At 47.4% G+C, this 17,897-nt stretch overlaps 1 protein-coding gene across 8 annotated transcripts in view; it reads right to left on the reverse strand.

The window, feature by feature from the left end:
• The window catches only part of ASTN1 (astrotactin 1), a 319,448-nt gene that overhangs the window by 40,032 nt on the left and 261,519 nt on the right, over positions 1-17,897 (reverse strand). For all 8 annotated transcript variants that reach the window (XM_084977659.1, XM_084977661.1, XM_021063683.2 and 5 more), the window contains 2 exons: positions 5,936-6,204; positions 1,639-1,772 (listed from right to left, as the gene is read on the reverse strand). In XM_084977659.1, the coding sequence (XP_084833785.1) occupies positions 1,639-1,772; positions 5,936-6,204 (403 nt within the window). The remainder of the gene's footprint in view (positions 1-1,638; positions 1,773-5,935; positions 6,205-17,897) is intronic.

Genomic DNA, 17,897 nt, shown 5'->3' on the forward strand with positions numbered 1-17,897 from the left:
GAAGGCCTGTAGGCAAAAGAAGACACTGGCTTGTAATGAACTCTGCCCCTGTGTTCTCCTCTTCCTCAACATGCCTCCTGCCCAGTCCTGGCCTTTGAACGCCCACCTGCGTCTCCAGGGAATGGACCAGAGGGCAGTGTGCACTAAGACCAGCCTCTCCTGCTGGGTTCCTCCTGCCATCTTGCTCCCGCTAACTCAGCCCTCCCGTTGCCACAGGTCCTGATCTTCCCTTTGGGCTCTCTCGGTCCTACCAATCCCTGGGGTCCATGCCCTTCCCGCTTGTCCTACCAGCCCTCTTTAGTCATCACAGTGTTTCTGTGCTTCACTCCCATGGAAGATGCCGCATTCTAGGCTAAAAGGGATTCCTGCCCTTTCCATGAGCTCAGCCAGTTCTGTTCCACCTTCCTCTGAGGGGTGGAAGCTGGACCTGCTGATTCTCAGCCACCTTTGCAGCACTTTCGACTCTGATCACCCCTCAAATGCAGATTTCCACTAACACACATCCCGACCCTCAGCTCATCCCGGTTGACAGTCACTCGGGTGCATCCTTTCTCATAGCTGCGGTTCCATTCCTCGTTTCTTTGGAGCTGAGTTTGAATCTTCTTCTTTCTAGTGTGGTTGACCATCTTCGCTTCGACCACCGAGCATCTCTGCAGCTCTGCCCCACTGTCTCCAAGGCAGACCCCGAGGGAACCAACCTCTTCCTCAAACCTGGTTTTGTTTTTCTCGTTTGTTCGTTCCTTTATGTCTGCACCCACAGCATATGGACGTCCCTGCACCAGGGACTGAATACAAGCTGCAACTGTGGCAAAGCTGGATCCTTAACCCACTGCGCCAGGCTGGGGATCGAACCTGTATCTCCACAGCAACCCGAGCCACTGCAGTCAGCTCTTCATCACTGTGTTATAGCAGGAACTCCCTCCTCAAACCTGCTTATCCTTTGATGCTTCTTTTCTCAGCTGCAGCCTGTTCTCCTTCCCAGCCGCTCAGGTCCTAAATCTAAACGTCTCCTTCCTTTTCATACCCACAGGCACCAAAGTCTGTTGGTTCTACCCAAAGTCATCCTTCAGGGGTATCCTGGTGAAGGCCATGGCCTCTTAGCTGTGGCTCTGTTCCTGCTGTACAACCTTGGAAAAACTATTCCGTCCACCTGCATCCACTTCCTTGCCTATTAACTGGGAGTGAAAACAGTACCTAACTGCTCCACATGGTGCCTGACACCCAGTCAAGGGTGGTTATCCGGGCTCTTGTTGATCTTCCCCCATTGCGACAGCAAGTTTGACCCTCTTCCAAACACACTGTCCTGCTTTCTCCACCCTCAGGGAGAAATTCAAGTGCTCCGCCCCGCGCCGAAGCCTGCACCATCCTTCATAGTCAAACTTGACCCATCTCTCTCGACACTGCCCTTAAATGTCTCACATGCCTCTCATCAAACCACTTCTTCTCTAAAGTTAAATTAGTGCACCTGCCTCCCCCAGGCGATTGAAAGCTCCCTGAGGGCGGGTCCTGCATTGTGATTTCCTCTCTGTTCCCCAGTTCCCAGCCTATGGACTTGAAAGAGTAGACACTCATTAGTGTATGTGTGCAGAGTAACGCTGGGGCGTGCATGCGGGAGAAAGGCAGAGGGTGGACTCGTACACGGGCTGCGGGAGAGGCGCGCAAGTGGGCAGTCCGTCGGCTCCGAAAGCTGTGGAGTCACATCGACACCAGTCCTCGATGACATCTCCAGTCCCTGAGCACCAGAGGGAGCTCATGGTGGCCTCCAGCAAGAGCTGCAAGAGAGGGCAGAGAAAGGGTGAGCTTCATCAGGAAACCAGGGTTGGGTCACCAGAATCAAGGGCCAGGGCATCAGGGCTTGGCTTGGCCCTAAATGACTCCAGCCAGGAGGCTGTACTACCACCTCTCTGGTTTTTTAATGCCAGGAGATTGTTTCTGGGAAAACCCTGACCTCTCAGGGCCTCTAGGGTGTCCGTCTCCTTAGAAGAACAGTGCATCCCCGTGGATGAGGGCTGTCACCTTGGATGCAAGTTTATTCCCCCTCACATCTTCCCCCATCTAAGCCACCATTCCAGAACTTGTCCCCATACACTCAGGGCGCCTGTTTTTACCAATCTCCCCTCGGCGCAGAGTCTCTCAGTCTTTTCTCAAATGCCTCTCTGTGCATGCGTCTCTGCCCTCTTCACCCTGCCCAGTACTTCCTCTGCATGTCTTCAGCAGGCCTTGTGTCTCACTTATAATCTTTATGCAATTCTGCCTGGGGTTGTGCTTATGCATTAAGCCTCTCTCTTCTTGTAGAAGGTAGAAACCATATGACACGGAGGCTAAAAGCTGTGCTCTGGAGCTGTCCCCCGGGGTAAGAACTCCAGCTCTGCCAACTTCTCCATGTGACCCTGGGCAAATTGCATAAACTCAAGTTTCTCGGTGGTAAAATGGGATAAAAATAGCACTTTCCTCATAAGGATGTTGTGACAATTAATGACATAAATATACGCCAAAGGGCATGGCATCATACCTATGCTATGCTTACCTCAGTCACATATAAATAGCACGTTACATCAATAAATGCCAGCCATTGTTATTGTCTTTGAGTGACAGGGTTGGTCTCATGCGGAAGCTTGTAAACACCACAGAGCCTAGAATAATTCTTACAGACATTGGTTTCTCAGCAGATATTCACTATTCAATTAAAGGACAACGAGAAAAACTTCGATCAGCGAAGGAACAGAACTTGAGAGAGTGGCAGGTCCCTGGTGGGGAAGTGGGTCCTGACCCCCTTTGGGGTCCTGCTGCCCCCACCCCGGCCCAGGGTGGGAGAAAGTCTACTGGCCACAGGATGCATGGCTGTCCAAGCTAGCCAAGGTCAGGACTTTCTCTCCAGGTCAATTCAACATCTGCAGCCCCTGCGTTTCCCAGTGATTCTTCTCTCAGTTCTATGCTCACCACACCCGTACATAATGGATAAATGAGAGAAATGAAACAGCCATCCTATAATGCTGTAGGTCAAGCAATTGAAAGAAAGAAAAATTTTCTAATTTTTATTATTTTTCTCTAAAGAAAACAGCTGAACTTTCAAGTCAAGTTCATCAACCCATTCATTCCTCCATGCATTCATCATCTCGTTCATTTATTCTGCAGAATGTGTGACCACTGCAGGGCACAGGGATTCCAAGGAGGACAGAGAAGAGAGTGAGCAATTTCATACACACAATGACAGGAGTGATACGTGCTGTAAAAGATGTACGCAAACATACAATGGGAGTTGTGTGAAGGAACACTGGGTTGGCCTGAGAGACTAAGAGAAGGTGATGTTTGAGCTGAATCTTGGAAGTAACAGTAGGAGTGTGCCAGCGGCAGTAACACGGGACAGGGTATTTTGGGGAGACGGAGTTGCGAGTCTGAAGGGCCAGAGGTAAGGGAGAAAATGTGTTGTGTTTAAGGAGGTACGAGGTATTAAATTTGGGAGGGTAAGAGCATAAGGTATAGAGTGGGTACAGCCTAACCATGTAAGGGAAGACAAAACTGGATCATGACCTGCCTGTGTAATGATGCGCTAAGGACTTTAGACTGTATCAATTGATAGATTCTGCAGAGTCACTGAATTACGTTGTTGCCATAGGATCAGAAGTCCATATTTGACTTAGTTTAATTAGTTAGATGACTCTGACTGGTCTAACAGGGAAACCAGCAGGAAGGCTACTGGTCATCAGTAATATTACCAGTAATAAGAAGTTAATGGGCTGATAGTACAATGGATGACTGAAATTGTTCATCTGTGACAGGAGATTTAATAAAAAGAGGAGGATTTAAGGTATTTGTGGCCCTTGGTGATGGAATATCTATTAGGGACAAGAAAAGTCTAGGAAGCATCTCTGGTCTGCAGTTTGGGGAACTCAGTAGAAAAGAATGCCAGTCACTGAGATGGAGGCACAGCAGGTGTGGTTTAGGATGGACGACTGTGAGTTCAAGTTGCTGGGTTTGAGACGCCTGGCCGGTTAAATGGTTTGACCTACTTGTTTTTAAACTGCAATTGCAGACTAGACAGAAATATGGCATTAGAGATTATCTAGGCCAACAGTAGGAGAACAATGAAGCCAAGAGGGTGGAAAATTGGCCCGAAGCTCTACCAGAGACGAGGGGGTAGGAGCACACACTGAGCTCCTAACGCCCGGACTCGATCCCTCCACGTCTCCTTTGCTTCTTCACTCTTCATCTCCATTCTTTGGGAGAAAGGGCACAATGAGAAGGACAAGCAGAAGAGCCAAGAGAATGGTGAAGACGGACTACATCCAGAGAAGAAGAGAGGCAAGAAACGTGGGCTGGACTCAACTCTGGCTCAGGCCACCTTGTCTTTCTGTTTTGAAATTCACATGCTCAAAGTATGGCCAGATGGAAAGTGTCTCTCAAGCCCTCTCCTGAGACCAGTATGGGGGGGCAGGGAAGGGCTAGCTTCCGGCAAGCAGGGGCTCCAGAAGGGGAGTTGCTAAAGACAAAACTTCCTTCAGCTTCCTCAACCTGCTAGAGATGGCAGCCCTGACTCTCCCCCTGAGCTCTTCTCTGGTCTGCAGCTTTGAAGCCCTTCCCCTAAAATGGTTCTGTGAGCAGCTTCCCGATTCTGCTGTTCCCAGGCAATTGCACAGGAGCTCTCGGGGGGCCAGCTGCAGCAGCCTTGGGTGCTCACGGAAGTCACGGTGGGACAGGTAAGGGGAGGGCTGGGCACTGGAGTGAAAGCACTGCAGCCCTGGGTTTCCATGGTGACACAGCCCTTCCTTCCCTTCATCTTTTCAAGCCCCCCTCCAGTGGTCTCTTCTCTCCCACTTCTCTTCCCATTGTCACTTCTATCAGATTGAAGAGAAATTTGTAGGCCAGAGGAACAATTTATCTTTTTGTTCCTGTGAAAAACCTTATTTTCAAACACTCAATGAAATATCTGTGGCAGAGGCAGAGAGATGAGAGAAACACACATGCAAAATCCCTCCTGTAGGTTTGAGCATCACCTATGAAACAAACTGTGACACACCGGGTGTCCCTTAAAAGAGGAAAGAGAAAGCAATTATCACTCCACCTGGATAGACACACCTCTCAGTCAGGCAAGCAGCTCACTGCTGTGACTTGACTCTATCTTGTCCCCAAGGTGGCCTTTGCCTAGAGTCTCAGAAGTCCCACGCCCTGAGCTTTTGTGTTTTTTACTTTTGTCATTGTTGTTATATGTGTTTTGACCCACTCTGTTCTTTACGTCCTTGAGAAGATCAGAGAGCTAGGAAATGAGGGAAGTCACTGCCTTTATTCAGCTTATCCATCCGGGTGGGCTCATTTCCTCCTAGCACCTTGCGGAAGGGAGTGGCAGAGGGAATGGAGGGGTGGTTGGAAATGCCATGATGCAGCTGAATAATATAAGGTGGAGAGAGCTGCACGGACATGGAGTTTTGCTAGAGTTAGAGGGATGGCCAGGAAACTAAGCCCCTCCAGGCTAAGATTGTGGATCCTTCCCTTTGGGATCTATGCCAAACATGCTCTTTCTAGTCTAGCTGCGGCTGGTCCCAGGTTTGGGCTCAGTGAGGGGAGCTGGTCCACCTTGCTTGCCAAAAGGGGGAAATGCTGCTAAGCCTCCTCTCACGACCACCCCTGCAGCTTTGGGGACTGAATGCTGTGCCTCCCTATCGCCTTCTTCCTTCCGGCCCTCGCTGCTCAAAGACCTGTATAAATGCTGAGCTCTGACTCCTGAGTCATCACCACGGGTGCTGCGGATGCTTTGATTTGATTTAATATGCAAAAATGAAAATCTAAGCAAATTAAGTGCCTGGAGTAGCTGAACAAAAATTCTCGCTCTGAGAATTCTAGCCTGGAGCTCAGCTGACCCCGCCACCCCCTCCAGCCATTTGAAAAGTCCTCTGGTGTGGGTGACATCTCCTCAAGCCAAGAGTCCCCGGTCTCTTACCCTCTGGGTCTGGTTGTTGGTCACCAGTTCATAGATGGGGGCTGCCCTGGTCACCTCCAGCAGAACTGGCTCGGCAGGGGTGTCCGGGCTGGATGTCACATGACACAGGGGGCAGGACGAGGGGCATCGTCCCTTGCTCTGGCACTCCATGCGGACTCCGGCCGCCATGCGCTTGGTGCCAGACTCTGACAGGCTGGCGATGTATTCTGGGAACGTCAGCACCTTGGGGTCTCTTTCCCGCTCCTCGGACTCGTCAGATGGGGAGTTGCCTGCCAGACACAACATGGAAAAGAAACAGGAAGATGGTGAAGCAAGGACTTGCATGGCCTCATGGTCCCTGGGTGCCGGAGTCAAATTCCTGAGAGGTCTGAAAATGTCTCTGAGAGGCTAAGAATATGATGCTGTCATCACACTAAATTTGGGGGACCCACCCTCCCAGAAACCCACAGAGGTGGCAAGCTATTTTTTAAAGCACAGAACACAATAGCTAGTGTGGGTCAATTAGCATCAAAATGGTTTTCATCATAACCACTGGTAAGATGATCAGGCCTGTACCATGAAAGTGAGATCTAGTTCAGACCCCCTTCGCCCCTTACAACAACACTCCGTGTGACTTCTATCATTGCACCCTCTCTAGAGATGAGGAAAGCGGGGCTAAGAGCCTCATGATCACACAGCAAGTTGTGAGATCTGGAGTCTGAATCCAGTTTTGTCTGATCCCATGTCTTTAAGTCATGGGGAAGAACAGGATTTCTCTGCTTTGTTTACTCATCAATGTACTGAAAATGGGGAGAGCACTTTGACTTTTTCAAACAGATTTGTGCTCCAAGGCCTGAGACATGGGTCCATATGGTCCTTGATTGATGAGTAAAAGGTAGCTGGGGAAGCTCTTAGTTTATTTTTGGTGACAGACACTGGGAATGCCTACCAGAAAATAACAGTTTGTTCCCTATGGAAGAAAGGACTTCTTGATATTTCTCTTCCAAGCCTCTGCGATTTTCCATTTCACTTATTAAGTCTAAAGGAAGATAGGAGTGGAATCTGTTGACAAAAAGCTCTGGACTCGTCACAAGATCCCTGACTCTTTGTGCACAGGCGCAGTTGTGCATGCAAAACAATTTCAAAGAGATGTCTGGGCCTCTGGAAACCATGGGCAGGTAGAGAGCATCCCTCCTGGTCCTCAGGCCCGTCAAGAACATGATCCCTGATGGGCTGGATCCTTGGGGGAACTGGTTGGAAGGGTTTGCAAAGCGGTTCCAGAAGGTGATCATGAGACAAGACTTATGGCTTCAGAGCAGAGTTCTTTCTTTTGGGGCGCAGGGAGCTCTGTGATCTCCCCCTTGTTTGCTATGTAACATGAGGTGTATTGGAAGGTTCAAGAGGCATTTCAGCACCATTTTTTCCCTCCACAGGAGCATCATCACTATGCAGCATTTTAAAAGCAGTTCCATTGACACTGGGATTCCTGCTCGTGAAGGCAGACTCACTCAGAGACTGTAAGTATGGGATATAATTTATTTCACATTTGCATTTTGCTTAATAACGGATCAAAGTTGAGTTCAAGCCCTTGCTAGGTTATGAGAGAAGAGCATAACTGCTCGCCCCAAAACCGAGAATTAAGATATCAAATAAGAGCCCCAGGAGCCCACACCAGCTAGCCCCGAGAGTACACACACTCTCGGTCATGTGTACATCTTTACTGACATTCAGGCTCGCACAACTCATGGCTGGGAGTGTTCATAAAGTGGCCACGATCTGGCAAGACTCTCCTCACCCAGCCCCTGGGCAGGCCTCCCATCTTCTTCAACAGGCTGTATGGACTGGGCAGGAATAAGTGGGGGTGGCGTGAGAGCACTGCATCCTCGATGTGATCTCTAGAGAACCAGGTCCTCATTCATCATCGAGAAAGTAAATGAAATAAAAAAAATCAGTAGCAATATCACACTTCTTTTCAAGGTAGGGCTTAAAAGCTCTGGATCTCTTGCTGGCCCGCACACCCCATCCCGCAGATGCATTTCATCATCCGTCCCACCCAGAGTCCTCTCAACCTCCCGGCTGGGAAAGTACTCAATAAAAGAGGCTGGGAAAAGGGTTTCTACGCAGTGACCACTAGATGGCGACATCAAGTCTAAAATAACTTCGGTGAGAGGACAGACGGTGTAATAAATTCTGCGTGGCTAATTTGGCACACCAGAAAAGAAACTTAAAGAAAAGGAACACCTGGCTACTTAAAAAAAAAAAATGGGATGGTACAATTTTCTTTCAATCAAATAATGAAAATTTGAGCAAAACCATTCCATAACATTTAGCTTGAGAAAAACACAGGGTGAAAGATACAAGATAATGGTGGGACGGATAAAGAAGGGAAAATTAAAATCCCCTTAATATCCCTCACATAGAGTATACTTTACTTCAAGGAGGAAATAACATGCCATCAAATTTCCTTTCTCTCACGTTTAATCCCAATAACCCAAGACTCCTCACATCCTATATACACAGCCATATGTATAACACAGAGCCCTATCTATTCATCACCTACGGTAGCAGCTGACAGACAGTCTTGGCCACTAGAGGGCACTGCAACCCCAAACACAGTGCTGCTGAGTGCCAGCCTCCAGACTCTCCTGTGCTCCATCATTAGGGCTTGTAAAAGCTGTGAACATTTGAGGGGCTTCTCCCCTTGTTACCGTCTTCTGCCTCTCTCAATTAAAATCAAGACGCAACTAATCCCCCTCAACATCCTTCAGCCCTGGATTGGTGCAAAGGTGGGAAGAAGAGAAGCTTGGGAAGGGGGTTACAGGAAAAGATGAGAGCGGGCACCAAACTCTTTATTTTCATCGGAGTTATTTTTTCCTTCTCCTGAAAATATTCAGGCTCACACAGAGCAGGCTCTGCTGGAGGCCAAGACGAACTGGCCCTCTGGTCCCCTCATCACGCAGGATGGAGCTGTCTAGAGAGGAGTGAGATTTACACAGAAGTAATGAGCAGCTAACTCCCCAAAGCCATCTATTCAGGCTCCAGCGAAGAATAGAGATGTGTGTATGAGAGAGATTTTTCAAAAAGGAAATGCATTTTCCATGCGCAGTTAAAGATACAATTGGGAAATACTCCTTAAAATGATGGAGTCCGGTGGTGAAAGCCCAGATAAATCTCCTTTTGCCCAAAGAGAGCACCAATAACCATCGTGTCTGTGGCAAGTGAAAGAGTAATTCGAATCCTAAAAGCTTCAGGAGAGTCTGATCTTTGACATGGGCGTTTAACCCCTGCTCGGTGCTGGAGCGGGCAGTACAGAGGTCTGTGTGTGGCGAGCTGCAGGGCAGGGAATCTGCTTTAGTTCTTCATGGTTCAATGGCCACCTTCCTCCACCGCCCACTCCAGTGACTGCCTTGTCTTACTTCTTCCCTCTTCTGCCCTCTTCATCCTGGGGAGGAATGCTCCAATAACCTGAAACACTATATTGTCTCTTCACCAATATTCCATTTCAACAAACACACAGTCTCCGGAAAGAGGAAATAAGCTACAACTATGGTCTTAAAAGATACCCAAGTGTGACCCCCACCCCCCGTTACCCCTAAGGGCAAAATTCACCCCACTGCTCTCAGGGGAGGCTTTGGGGTCCTCATGACACTTTGCTTTCTTACAAGTAGAAGAACAGACAACCTGGAATGTCGTTAACAACCCCAACACTGCAAAGCATTTTGCAAATACAGTTTGCTATAAATAAATGCCATTTGCTTTAGGCTAAATCTGTATCCTACAGCACACAGTGGCTGAATTTCCCCAATAGAATTTCGCGGTATGAGATTACTGGCATCCTCAATGTTCAAAATCTCTTTGTGGATGTGCCTCTGGCCTTAGGCATGTACCTACTGACCCACCTAGACTTAGGAGCATAGGAGGATGATAAAAGTGACTGACCCATCCTCATGCAGGGTCTGCTCTGCTGGGAGAAGCTGACAGGTCATGAAGGTGAATTTGCTGTTATGAAGTAAATTGGTACAATTCCTACAGGATTCTGGGCCAGCTTAAGAATCTCTCTCCTGAGTTGGTGCCCAAGGCGATGAGATGCTAATGACATCACAGCTAGAGCTACAGAGGTAGTTCATTAGGCAGCAAAGAAATCCTATGCAAACACATCAGATCCCAGCTTTTGGAGACAGCCTAGGATCCACAGGAAAGAAGGCCTGATGTGGGGTAAGTGAAGCCGGGCCATGGGCACCCTATAACTCACTGACACCCCGATTTCCAGGTCCTACCGCCACACCAGTCTCCTGTTCAAGCAGAATGCCTGGTGTTATCAGAATTCACATTTCTGCCCAGGCACCCAGGTTCAAATCAGCCTCTCGGAGAGTTTAATCATGTCTGTGGAAAGAGAGGGTCAGGTTGGTCTGGATAGCCTTAAACTGAACTCCCAGACCTGCCATGGGACCCACTCTGAGATTCGAGCAAACTACGATGGATTAATAACCAGAGGCAAGTGGACAGGGCATAACGTGGCCACTTCCCTCTACACCTGGATATGAAGAATGAGTGCCCTGGAGTCAGGGACTGTGGCTTCTGCATGTTTGCGATTGCTTTCTCTGGTTTAGGTGTGAATATTTATGTCCATATCCATCTCTAGGTATGCATATCTATATATCCACGGACTATATACAGTTTTGGAGGGGGGAGGGGAGTGAATGCAATAAGTCATGACCAAAGATTTCAATCTTCAAAACAAGGCAAACATAAAGAATAAAACCAAAGCCTCTGTAAACAGTCTCTAGCCCCTTCCTAAAGCTTCAAACCATCAAGGAGAAAGAACAAAAGCCTTATCTGATGACAGCCAAGACTGTTTCCCCAGGTATAGCAGAACCTTAATATGCTTGCTTGGAAATCCATTTGAAGGATCAACAGGCACCCGCGACTCAACATGACCCAAACCACAGTCGTCGCTTCCCCACACCCTCCCCAGCACCCTGCTTCTTCTCTTGCAGGTCCTCAACCTCCTCATTGCTGAGCAGAAGTCCTGGCTTCGTTTGGAGTTCTTTCCTGCTCGCCCCATCAGTCTTAGGTCTGTTCACTTTACCTCCCTCAAACCATCCGCTTCTCTGCAAGGTCCGAGTCAGACTGCCTGGGTTTGATTTCTAACCTTACCACTTAAAGCTGTGTGATTTGGGAGATGTTTCCTGACTGTTCTGTGCCTGGGCTTTCTCATATATAAAAAGGAGATGGTAACTGACCGGTATGGTAGGGTCCGCGAAGAGTGCTGGTGAGTACATGGTGAGCAGTCTCTAATATTAATGATTCTCACAACGTCTGTCAACTTACCTACCCTGCGTTGCACCGTCAAATGGTGGGATCCCTGATATCTCACAGTGCCTAATATGTAATGTAACATTCGACAATTCATTAAACAAATATTTATCAAATGCCTGCAAATGTTTGCCCAATTAATACATCATTTTCAACGACTGTATATAAAGTGACTGCTCTCTGGGTTCTGCAGGTACCAACTAGACACTCTGGGTTTAAATTCATTTCTTGCCCTGTCGTCCTGGGTTCTCTTGAGATTTCTTAATTTTCTTCTAAGAAGCAGGACCTCAATTCAAAGGGAGTTCCACAACTTCCAGGTACAAACAGGAATTGGTCAGAGAAAAGCTTAGCTGCTAAGATTTGAGGCAATATTGCAAAAATCTATCCTGCAAATTTCGAAAGCAGGCACATGCATCACAAATGCTATTAATGCGCATTGGGTGATCACCTTGGGATTTAAGGGTTTAAGCTTCAGAAAAGGAGTAGACAATTATGCTGGAAAGCAGACAGTGGAAAATGTGAGAAAGTTGTGGCCACAAAGGTCACCACATGGCAAAAGGGCACTACGTTGTCCTGGGCCTGTAAGGCCATGGGACCTGGTAGCTGAGGTGCAGGTGCATCTCTGTGGGCTTCTAGGCATCTCTGAGAGCTGAGGGATAGCGTTGTGCTGGGATTCAGCATCACCGGGTCCACTTCACCAGCAAACAAGGTGGCGGCTATGACCGCAAGAGACAGAGGCATTCTGGACCCCAAGGAGGTTCATGGGAATGAAACATGAAAACCGGCATCAGAGGAAGCACATCTTTCTTTGGGGATTAAATACTGGACAACTATCCAACAGCTTCAGAAACAGCCCCAGTTCCAAAGAGAAATAGTCTTGTCCTTTCTTACAAACAAATCCACAATTAAAAAAAAAAAAAAAAAAACTCAACAGAAATCCTTTGTCAAGATGTATCCTTTACTTTATGTTCTAAAATTAAATTTACATTAACAGATACAAACTACTAAGTATAAAATGAAAGATACAGGGATGTAATGCAAAACAACAAAAAATAAAATTAAAGTAACAGCACACTTTAGATCCAATTCTTTGGCGTCCCTTCAGAAAAGTTCCTGGAAATAGCAGACGGTCTTTGTTATAAGCATGAGCAGCATGTCTGGGTGTGGTGATGTCCAGGATAACAATTACTGGTTATCGAACACCCACTGGGCACCTCAGCAAAGCACCATTAATGGGAGTGTTCAAGAAAAGGCATCTTCTGAAAAACTGAATTTTTCATTTAACTGGTACTTGACCAGAAAATGGTTACTTTTCTGTCAATCCCTGTTGACATTTTTCTTCTCTAAAAATGCAGTTTCCCAATTTTCTGACTCCCTCTTGAAGCACTGCCTACCAAAGAGAATGAAACCTTTCCCCAAGGCACCAGCAGGTGACAATTTTGTTCATCGGTTATGACTATGCAGGTTTGGAGGCTGTAGGAGAGAGAAATAAAATGGTATCCATGCCTCAAATGGCTCTTAAACAGTTGAGCAACACCATAAGGTTACATTTTCTTAAGACTGCCCCCCCCCTTAATGGGCATGTTGTCAAACAAATAACCGCCCGGTTGAGGCTCCTGGCTCAGTAGGTTCATGAGAAATTGAAGCTGCAGTGCTTTGTCTTGGCCAAAATTGTTAGTCAGCCTTGGCGTGGGAACAATTAAATTTCACAACAAATCAATTAACTGGCCTCTGTTTGATCACTAATAGTGACATTCCATTTGGGACGAGAGGTTGAGTCCAAGAAATAGCCAAGGCAGCAATCAAGAAAAACACAGAGACAGCCTTTGCCTAGCCGTGACCCCAAGTACACGCCCTTTTTAATCTTAAACTTAGTGTGAAAAGGAAAAAAATGAAGACAGAAGAGTGATGCAACCACCGCTTTAAAAATGCCTGAAAATGCAACTCTAAATAGTCCATGCATCTCAAGAGGGACACTGATAAAAGCCGAGAATTTCTAGGAAGCCCTAAAGCTTCTGCTACAAAAAGGAGCTCTTCTAATCAGCGAGACTGCCAGTCCCCAGTGGGCCAGAAGCGGCCTCTGTTTTGTTGGATGTCGTGGCTCTCGCCCAATGCCCCGCACTCAATTAAGCGTTCAACAAACACACAGAGGTGGAAAGAAGCAAGGCAATTTTAGCTCTTTCTAGTCTCTGCCTCCAGTTCCTCGAGGCTGCAACCCAAAGCTTCATTTGGATTCGTCATAAAGGCCAGACTAGAAAACCTCAGGTGGCTCAGAGTGATGACCTGGAAGCGCTTCCTCCCTGCGCACGTGGGAGCACTGTGGCTGCCCCGCCGGTACCATTCCTGGCTCTAAAAATATCTGCCTTTATTTCCTTTCTCTCTCTCATGCTCTTTCTCTCCCTTCCTTTTGTCCTTCTTTCTCTTTCTTTCCCTTCCCCTTTTCCTTCTTCCTTTTCCTTCCATTCTTCCTTTCCCTCTTCCTTTTTTTTCCCTTTCCTTTCTTTCCCCTTCCTTCCTTCTCTCCTTTCCTTCCTTCCTTTTCTTTCCCTTCCCCTTTCTTTCTTTCCCTTCTTCCTTTTCCTTCCATTCTTCCTTTCTCTCTCTTCCTTTTCTTTCCTTCCTTCTTTCTTTCTCTTTTGCTTCCTTTCTACTTTCCTTCCTCCTTTCCCCATTTACATAGAGAGCATTCTGTGCCCTTCCTCCTACTGGTACCTTGTGCCTGTGTCCGGAGGGGTACCTACTACACTTTTTGAGGGGACACTACTCAACCCACTGCACTGTCCATAGCCTTTAACATTGTGACAATGACCTGTCAGACCTCCCCTGACCCACAGCCAATGATGACTCATTTGCCGGCCACTTGGGAGCTGGCCATCCCTCCCCTCAACTTCCTTCCAGGGCCCACTGGCAACAGGGAGAGGGAAGAAGTTTCTGCCTCTGTCAAAGTCCCTGATCTGGCCACAGCTGTGTGCAGCTTCTTGTCAACATCAAAATAAACCTGACATAGAGATTCAGAGTCACAGCCTTCTGGGTGCACAGAGCTGCACTGGACTACCCCTGCTGATGCACTACAGACAGAGCAGCAGGGGGTGGGGTGAGGCTGGGGGAGATGCAAAAACAGGAGCACCTGCGGGATGTGTGCTTTTCAAATCTCCATCAGATGGAAAAGTCCAGGTGGTGAGTGCGCATGCTCAGGGGGCCACCAGGCTTGAGCCTCCAGCCCTTAATCTGGAGATTAAGGCTCTTTTCCCCCCCAGGCCTTGTCCTCCTGTCTTGACTGAGAGAAGCCAAGTGTGTACTCTGAGACCACTCAGAGGAAGGTGCCTCCCTCTTTGCTGGTCCTCCCCAAGGAGCCAGAAAAACATAGAGAATAGCCCAGGGACAAGCAGAGGGAGAAGACTGGCATAGAAACAGAAGGTGCAGAGGAATGGGAGCTCCCAGCACCAGCTTTGGCCTCTGCCTTGAGGGCTCCGTGGCGGCCTCTCTGAGTTTCTGGCTGTATCCAAAGTGAAATGAATGATGCTTGCCTCTGCCTACTGTGTGGCATTATTTCTCAGCTAGGGGGTGCCCGCGCGTCTCTTGAGCTCTGCAAGAACCATCAGCCCAGCAACACTCCCTTTGTGACTCCATCTACCCATTACTCCATTTAGTCTATTTCCTCTCCTATCAGCTCCAACTCCTATCTCATCACTTCTTTTCTTTGTGGCATCAAACCTGGACAGGAGCAGCATAGTCTGGGGACAACCCTTGCAAAATGTGACTTGGTGAAACTGACACATAAACATTACTTGCCTTGTCTCCACGTTGCAGAAACTCGGCAGTACAGTGTGTGTATAGAGTGGGGTGTGTGTGTGTGTGTGTGTGTGTGTGTGTGTGTAGCCAGGATACTAGCCTGTGTTACACGCAGGTGGGAGTCCACACTAAGATTCCATGCCTTGCTGAGATGCTGCAAGAGCTCGCTTATAAATATCTTTAACCACCAAATGGTCTAGAAATTTTTAATAAAAATATTATTCAATAATAATACTATGCCAACCGGCAAGGGAGTGTTGTAACGGTCTCCGTTTTCCTCTCGATACTCATCTGGCTTCTGTTTTGCAAATGAATTTGGATGTTAAATTCTTTTGCTGCCTTGACCAATTTATTCTGCATATTAACTACATACGACAGGACTTAAAGTCCATTACCACTTAGCTTTGCCTCACTGAAATTTATGCTGCTTTCCTGCCCATTGGAGCCACCAGCTCAAATAGATGGTGACTCCTGGTGGTGATTTTGGATTCTGCACAAGTCCCTCATCTCTTGGTCCGCTACTCTTGGGTTTAAAGTGTGCTGAGTGGGCCAGGCTCTTTTCATCTCTTGGTGACCCAGGGACCCATGCGCTCTGTTCTCAGACTCTGGTCTCTGTGGCTGCCTGGCTGCCTGTCCAACTTTTTTTTTTTTTTTTTTTTTTTTTTTAATGTCTTTTTTGCTGTTTCTAGCTAGGTCCGCTCTCACGGCATATGGAGGTTCCCAGGCTAGAACAAGGAGCATTTCAGGAGAATGAGGTCTATGTCCCTCTTAACAGCCCCATGTTAAAGTTCTATTATTCTGCGACCTGACCTCAGAATTTCCTTAAATCAGAGGGGTGGAGCTGGGGGTATACATTTCAATGGGCACACCAAATGATTCTGACTTCAGAGAACATGCTGGGATTCACCACCCTGAACAAGAGCCCGTTTCCCTTGTAAATATTGTCAGCAGGCTTTTTAAAAATTCTACAACTAACCCTATCTAATATGTAAAAGAAATCAAATTTGGAAACAAGCTCCTTAGGCATTTAACATCATGACCTTTTGGTAAAAATAAACAACGCTGTTGTTCTTGGAGCCATTCAAGCATCTACTCAGAGCCCCAGGGCACAAGTAGCCCAATTTGAAACCTACTAATTCAGAGTCTGATGACACTGGCCTGAACGTTTCCAGAAGTAACTCAGCCAAGAGGACCACATGCTGGCCTTGAGAAGGGTACTGCCCCAAGGAGCAGATTCCAGCACTAGCCTCCTTAGTCACTGTGCGTCCTGGATTTTGCTAGACAGAAAGCATTATGTGGTCAGTCTTACTTTAGGTGTGTAATACTGAAGGTCAGAAGGTTTTATACTCTTGACCGAAAAATAGATCTACTCAAGCAGGCATGTTCATCTCATGCAGAAAGGATTTCATGGAGAAGTGAAAAGAAAGCAACACCTAAGCAGATCCATTAGGGGCGACGACAAACCAAGGGGCAGCTGTAGAAGCCAGATCTATTGCTCTCCTTCAGACAAGGACTAAACGGTGTGTCTACATTCCATTATTAACTTGTCTCACTCAAATACCGTAAAGGCAGCTTTGTCATTACACCCAACCAAGGTGGCGCTGTGATTTGAGGTTACTTTCCTGAACTCTTCTAACAGCAAGAGATACTGAAACAACTACAAATGTCAACATGACATAACTGTGTGGTTTCTGCACAGGGCCCCCGCCAAGGATGGAGGAGCTGTTCCTGGTGTAGCAGGCTGCCAATCAAGATAGCCATCTTGTCACTTGGCCTGTTAAAAACAAGGTCCCTTTAGGGTTTCACTCCCTTTCATGCACACACACAGTTTTTTTTAAATAAAGAGGCATGGAGTTCCTGCTGTGGCACGGTGGCTTAAGAAGCCGACTGCAGCAGCTTGGGTCGCTGCAGAGGGATGGGTTTGATCCTATTAACCCAGCACAATGGGTTAATAGGATCAGGCATTGTAGCAGCTGCAGCGTAGGTTGCAGCTGTGGCTTGGATTCAAGCCCTGGCTCAGGAACTTCCATATGCCAAGTGTGTGGGCAAGAAAGAAAAGAAAGGGAAAGAAACTACTGGACAACAATTGATGGGAAGCAGCAACAGTCACGACAGCAAACATCTGGCCAGCCCAACCAGGCCCCACTTGGCCACTGGGCCAGCAGAAGCTTCCACACCCAAAGGTGCAGAAAGACACCATCTACGAAGAGGTCAGAGTGTCTGGGACCCTTGAGTTTGGACCCCTAGTCAAGTGGGAACGTAGATGTCTGGTCCTAGAATTGAAGAGGAAGGCCAGAGAGGGGCAGCAGTGAGAGACCAGGCCACCATCTCAGCTGGCAAAGACCCCTGTTCACCTAGAATTCCTTATCTGATGGATGGGGCTTTTAGGCCCAGGTTTAAATTCAGAGCTCTGAGACTTATCATAATGCTTAACCTCCTCGGGCTGAAGTTTCCCTATCTGCAAAATGGGTTTGTAACAAAACTTACCTCCTAGGATTGTTCTGAGATTAGATGGAAAAAGTACATGGAAATCTCTTAGCATCACAAACTTTCAACCACAGCCGTTGTTCACCATCCTAACTCCATGACCTAGTATAATCATTGTTCTCAATAAACATATAATAAATTTTAAAAATGGATGCTCAAAAACAAAACAAGCTTTTTAATGAGCTAGAGAGAAAAGAACAGTACTCAAAAAGCACTCAAAATGCTTGGTAATAAGGACTAAACTTGCAGGCTCCAGATCTGCAGGAACTTAACCCACCAATGTGCATGTACCCAGCATAGGGATCCTACATAGTAAAGGGATCAGAAGTCCTCCACATGGTGTGGAATCAAAACCAGGATTGAGGAAGGCTCCAAGGCTTTCCCCCCA

This window comes from Sus scrofa, chromosome 9 (genome assembly GCF_054392235.1).
Source record: "Sus scrofa isolate SSC_HxYL_T2T_F1_AM1 chromosome 9, Sscrofa_HxYL_maternal_Yorkshire_Landrace_v2.0, whole genome shotgun sequence".
Classification (NCBI taxonomy): Eukaryota; Metazoa; Chordata; class Mammalia; order Artiodactyla; family Suidae; genus Sus; species Sus scrofa.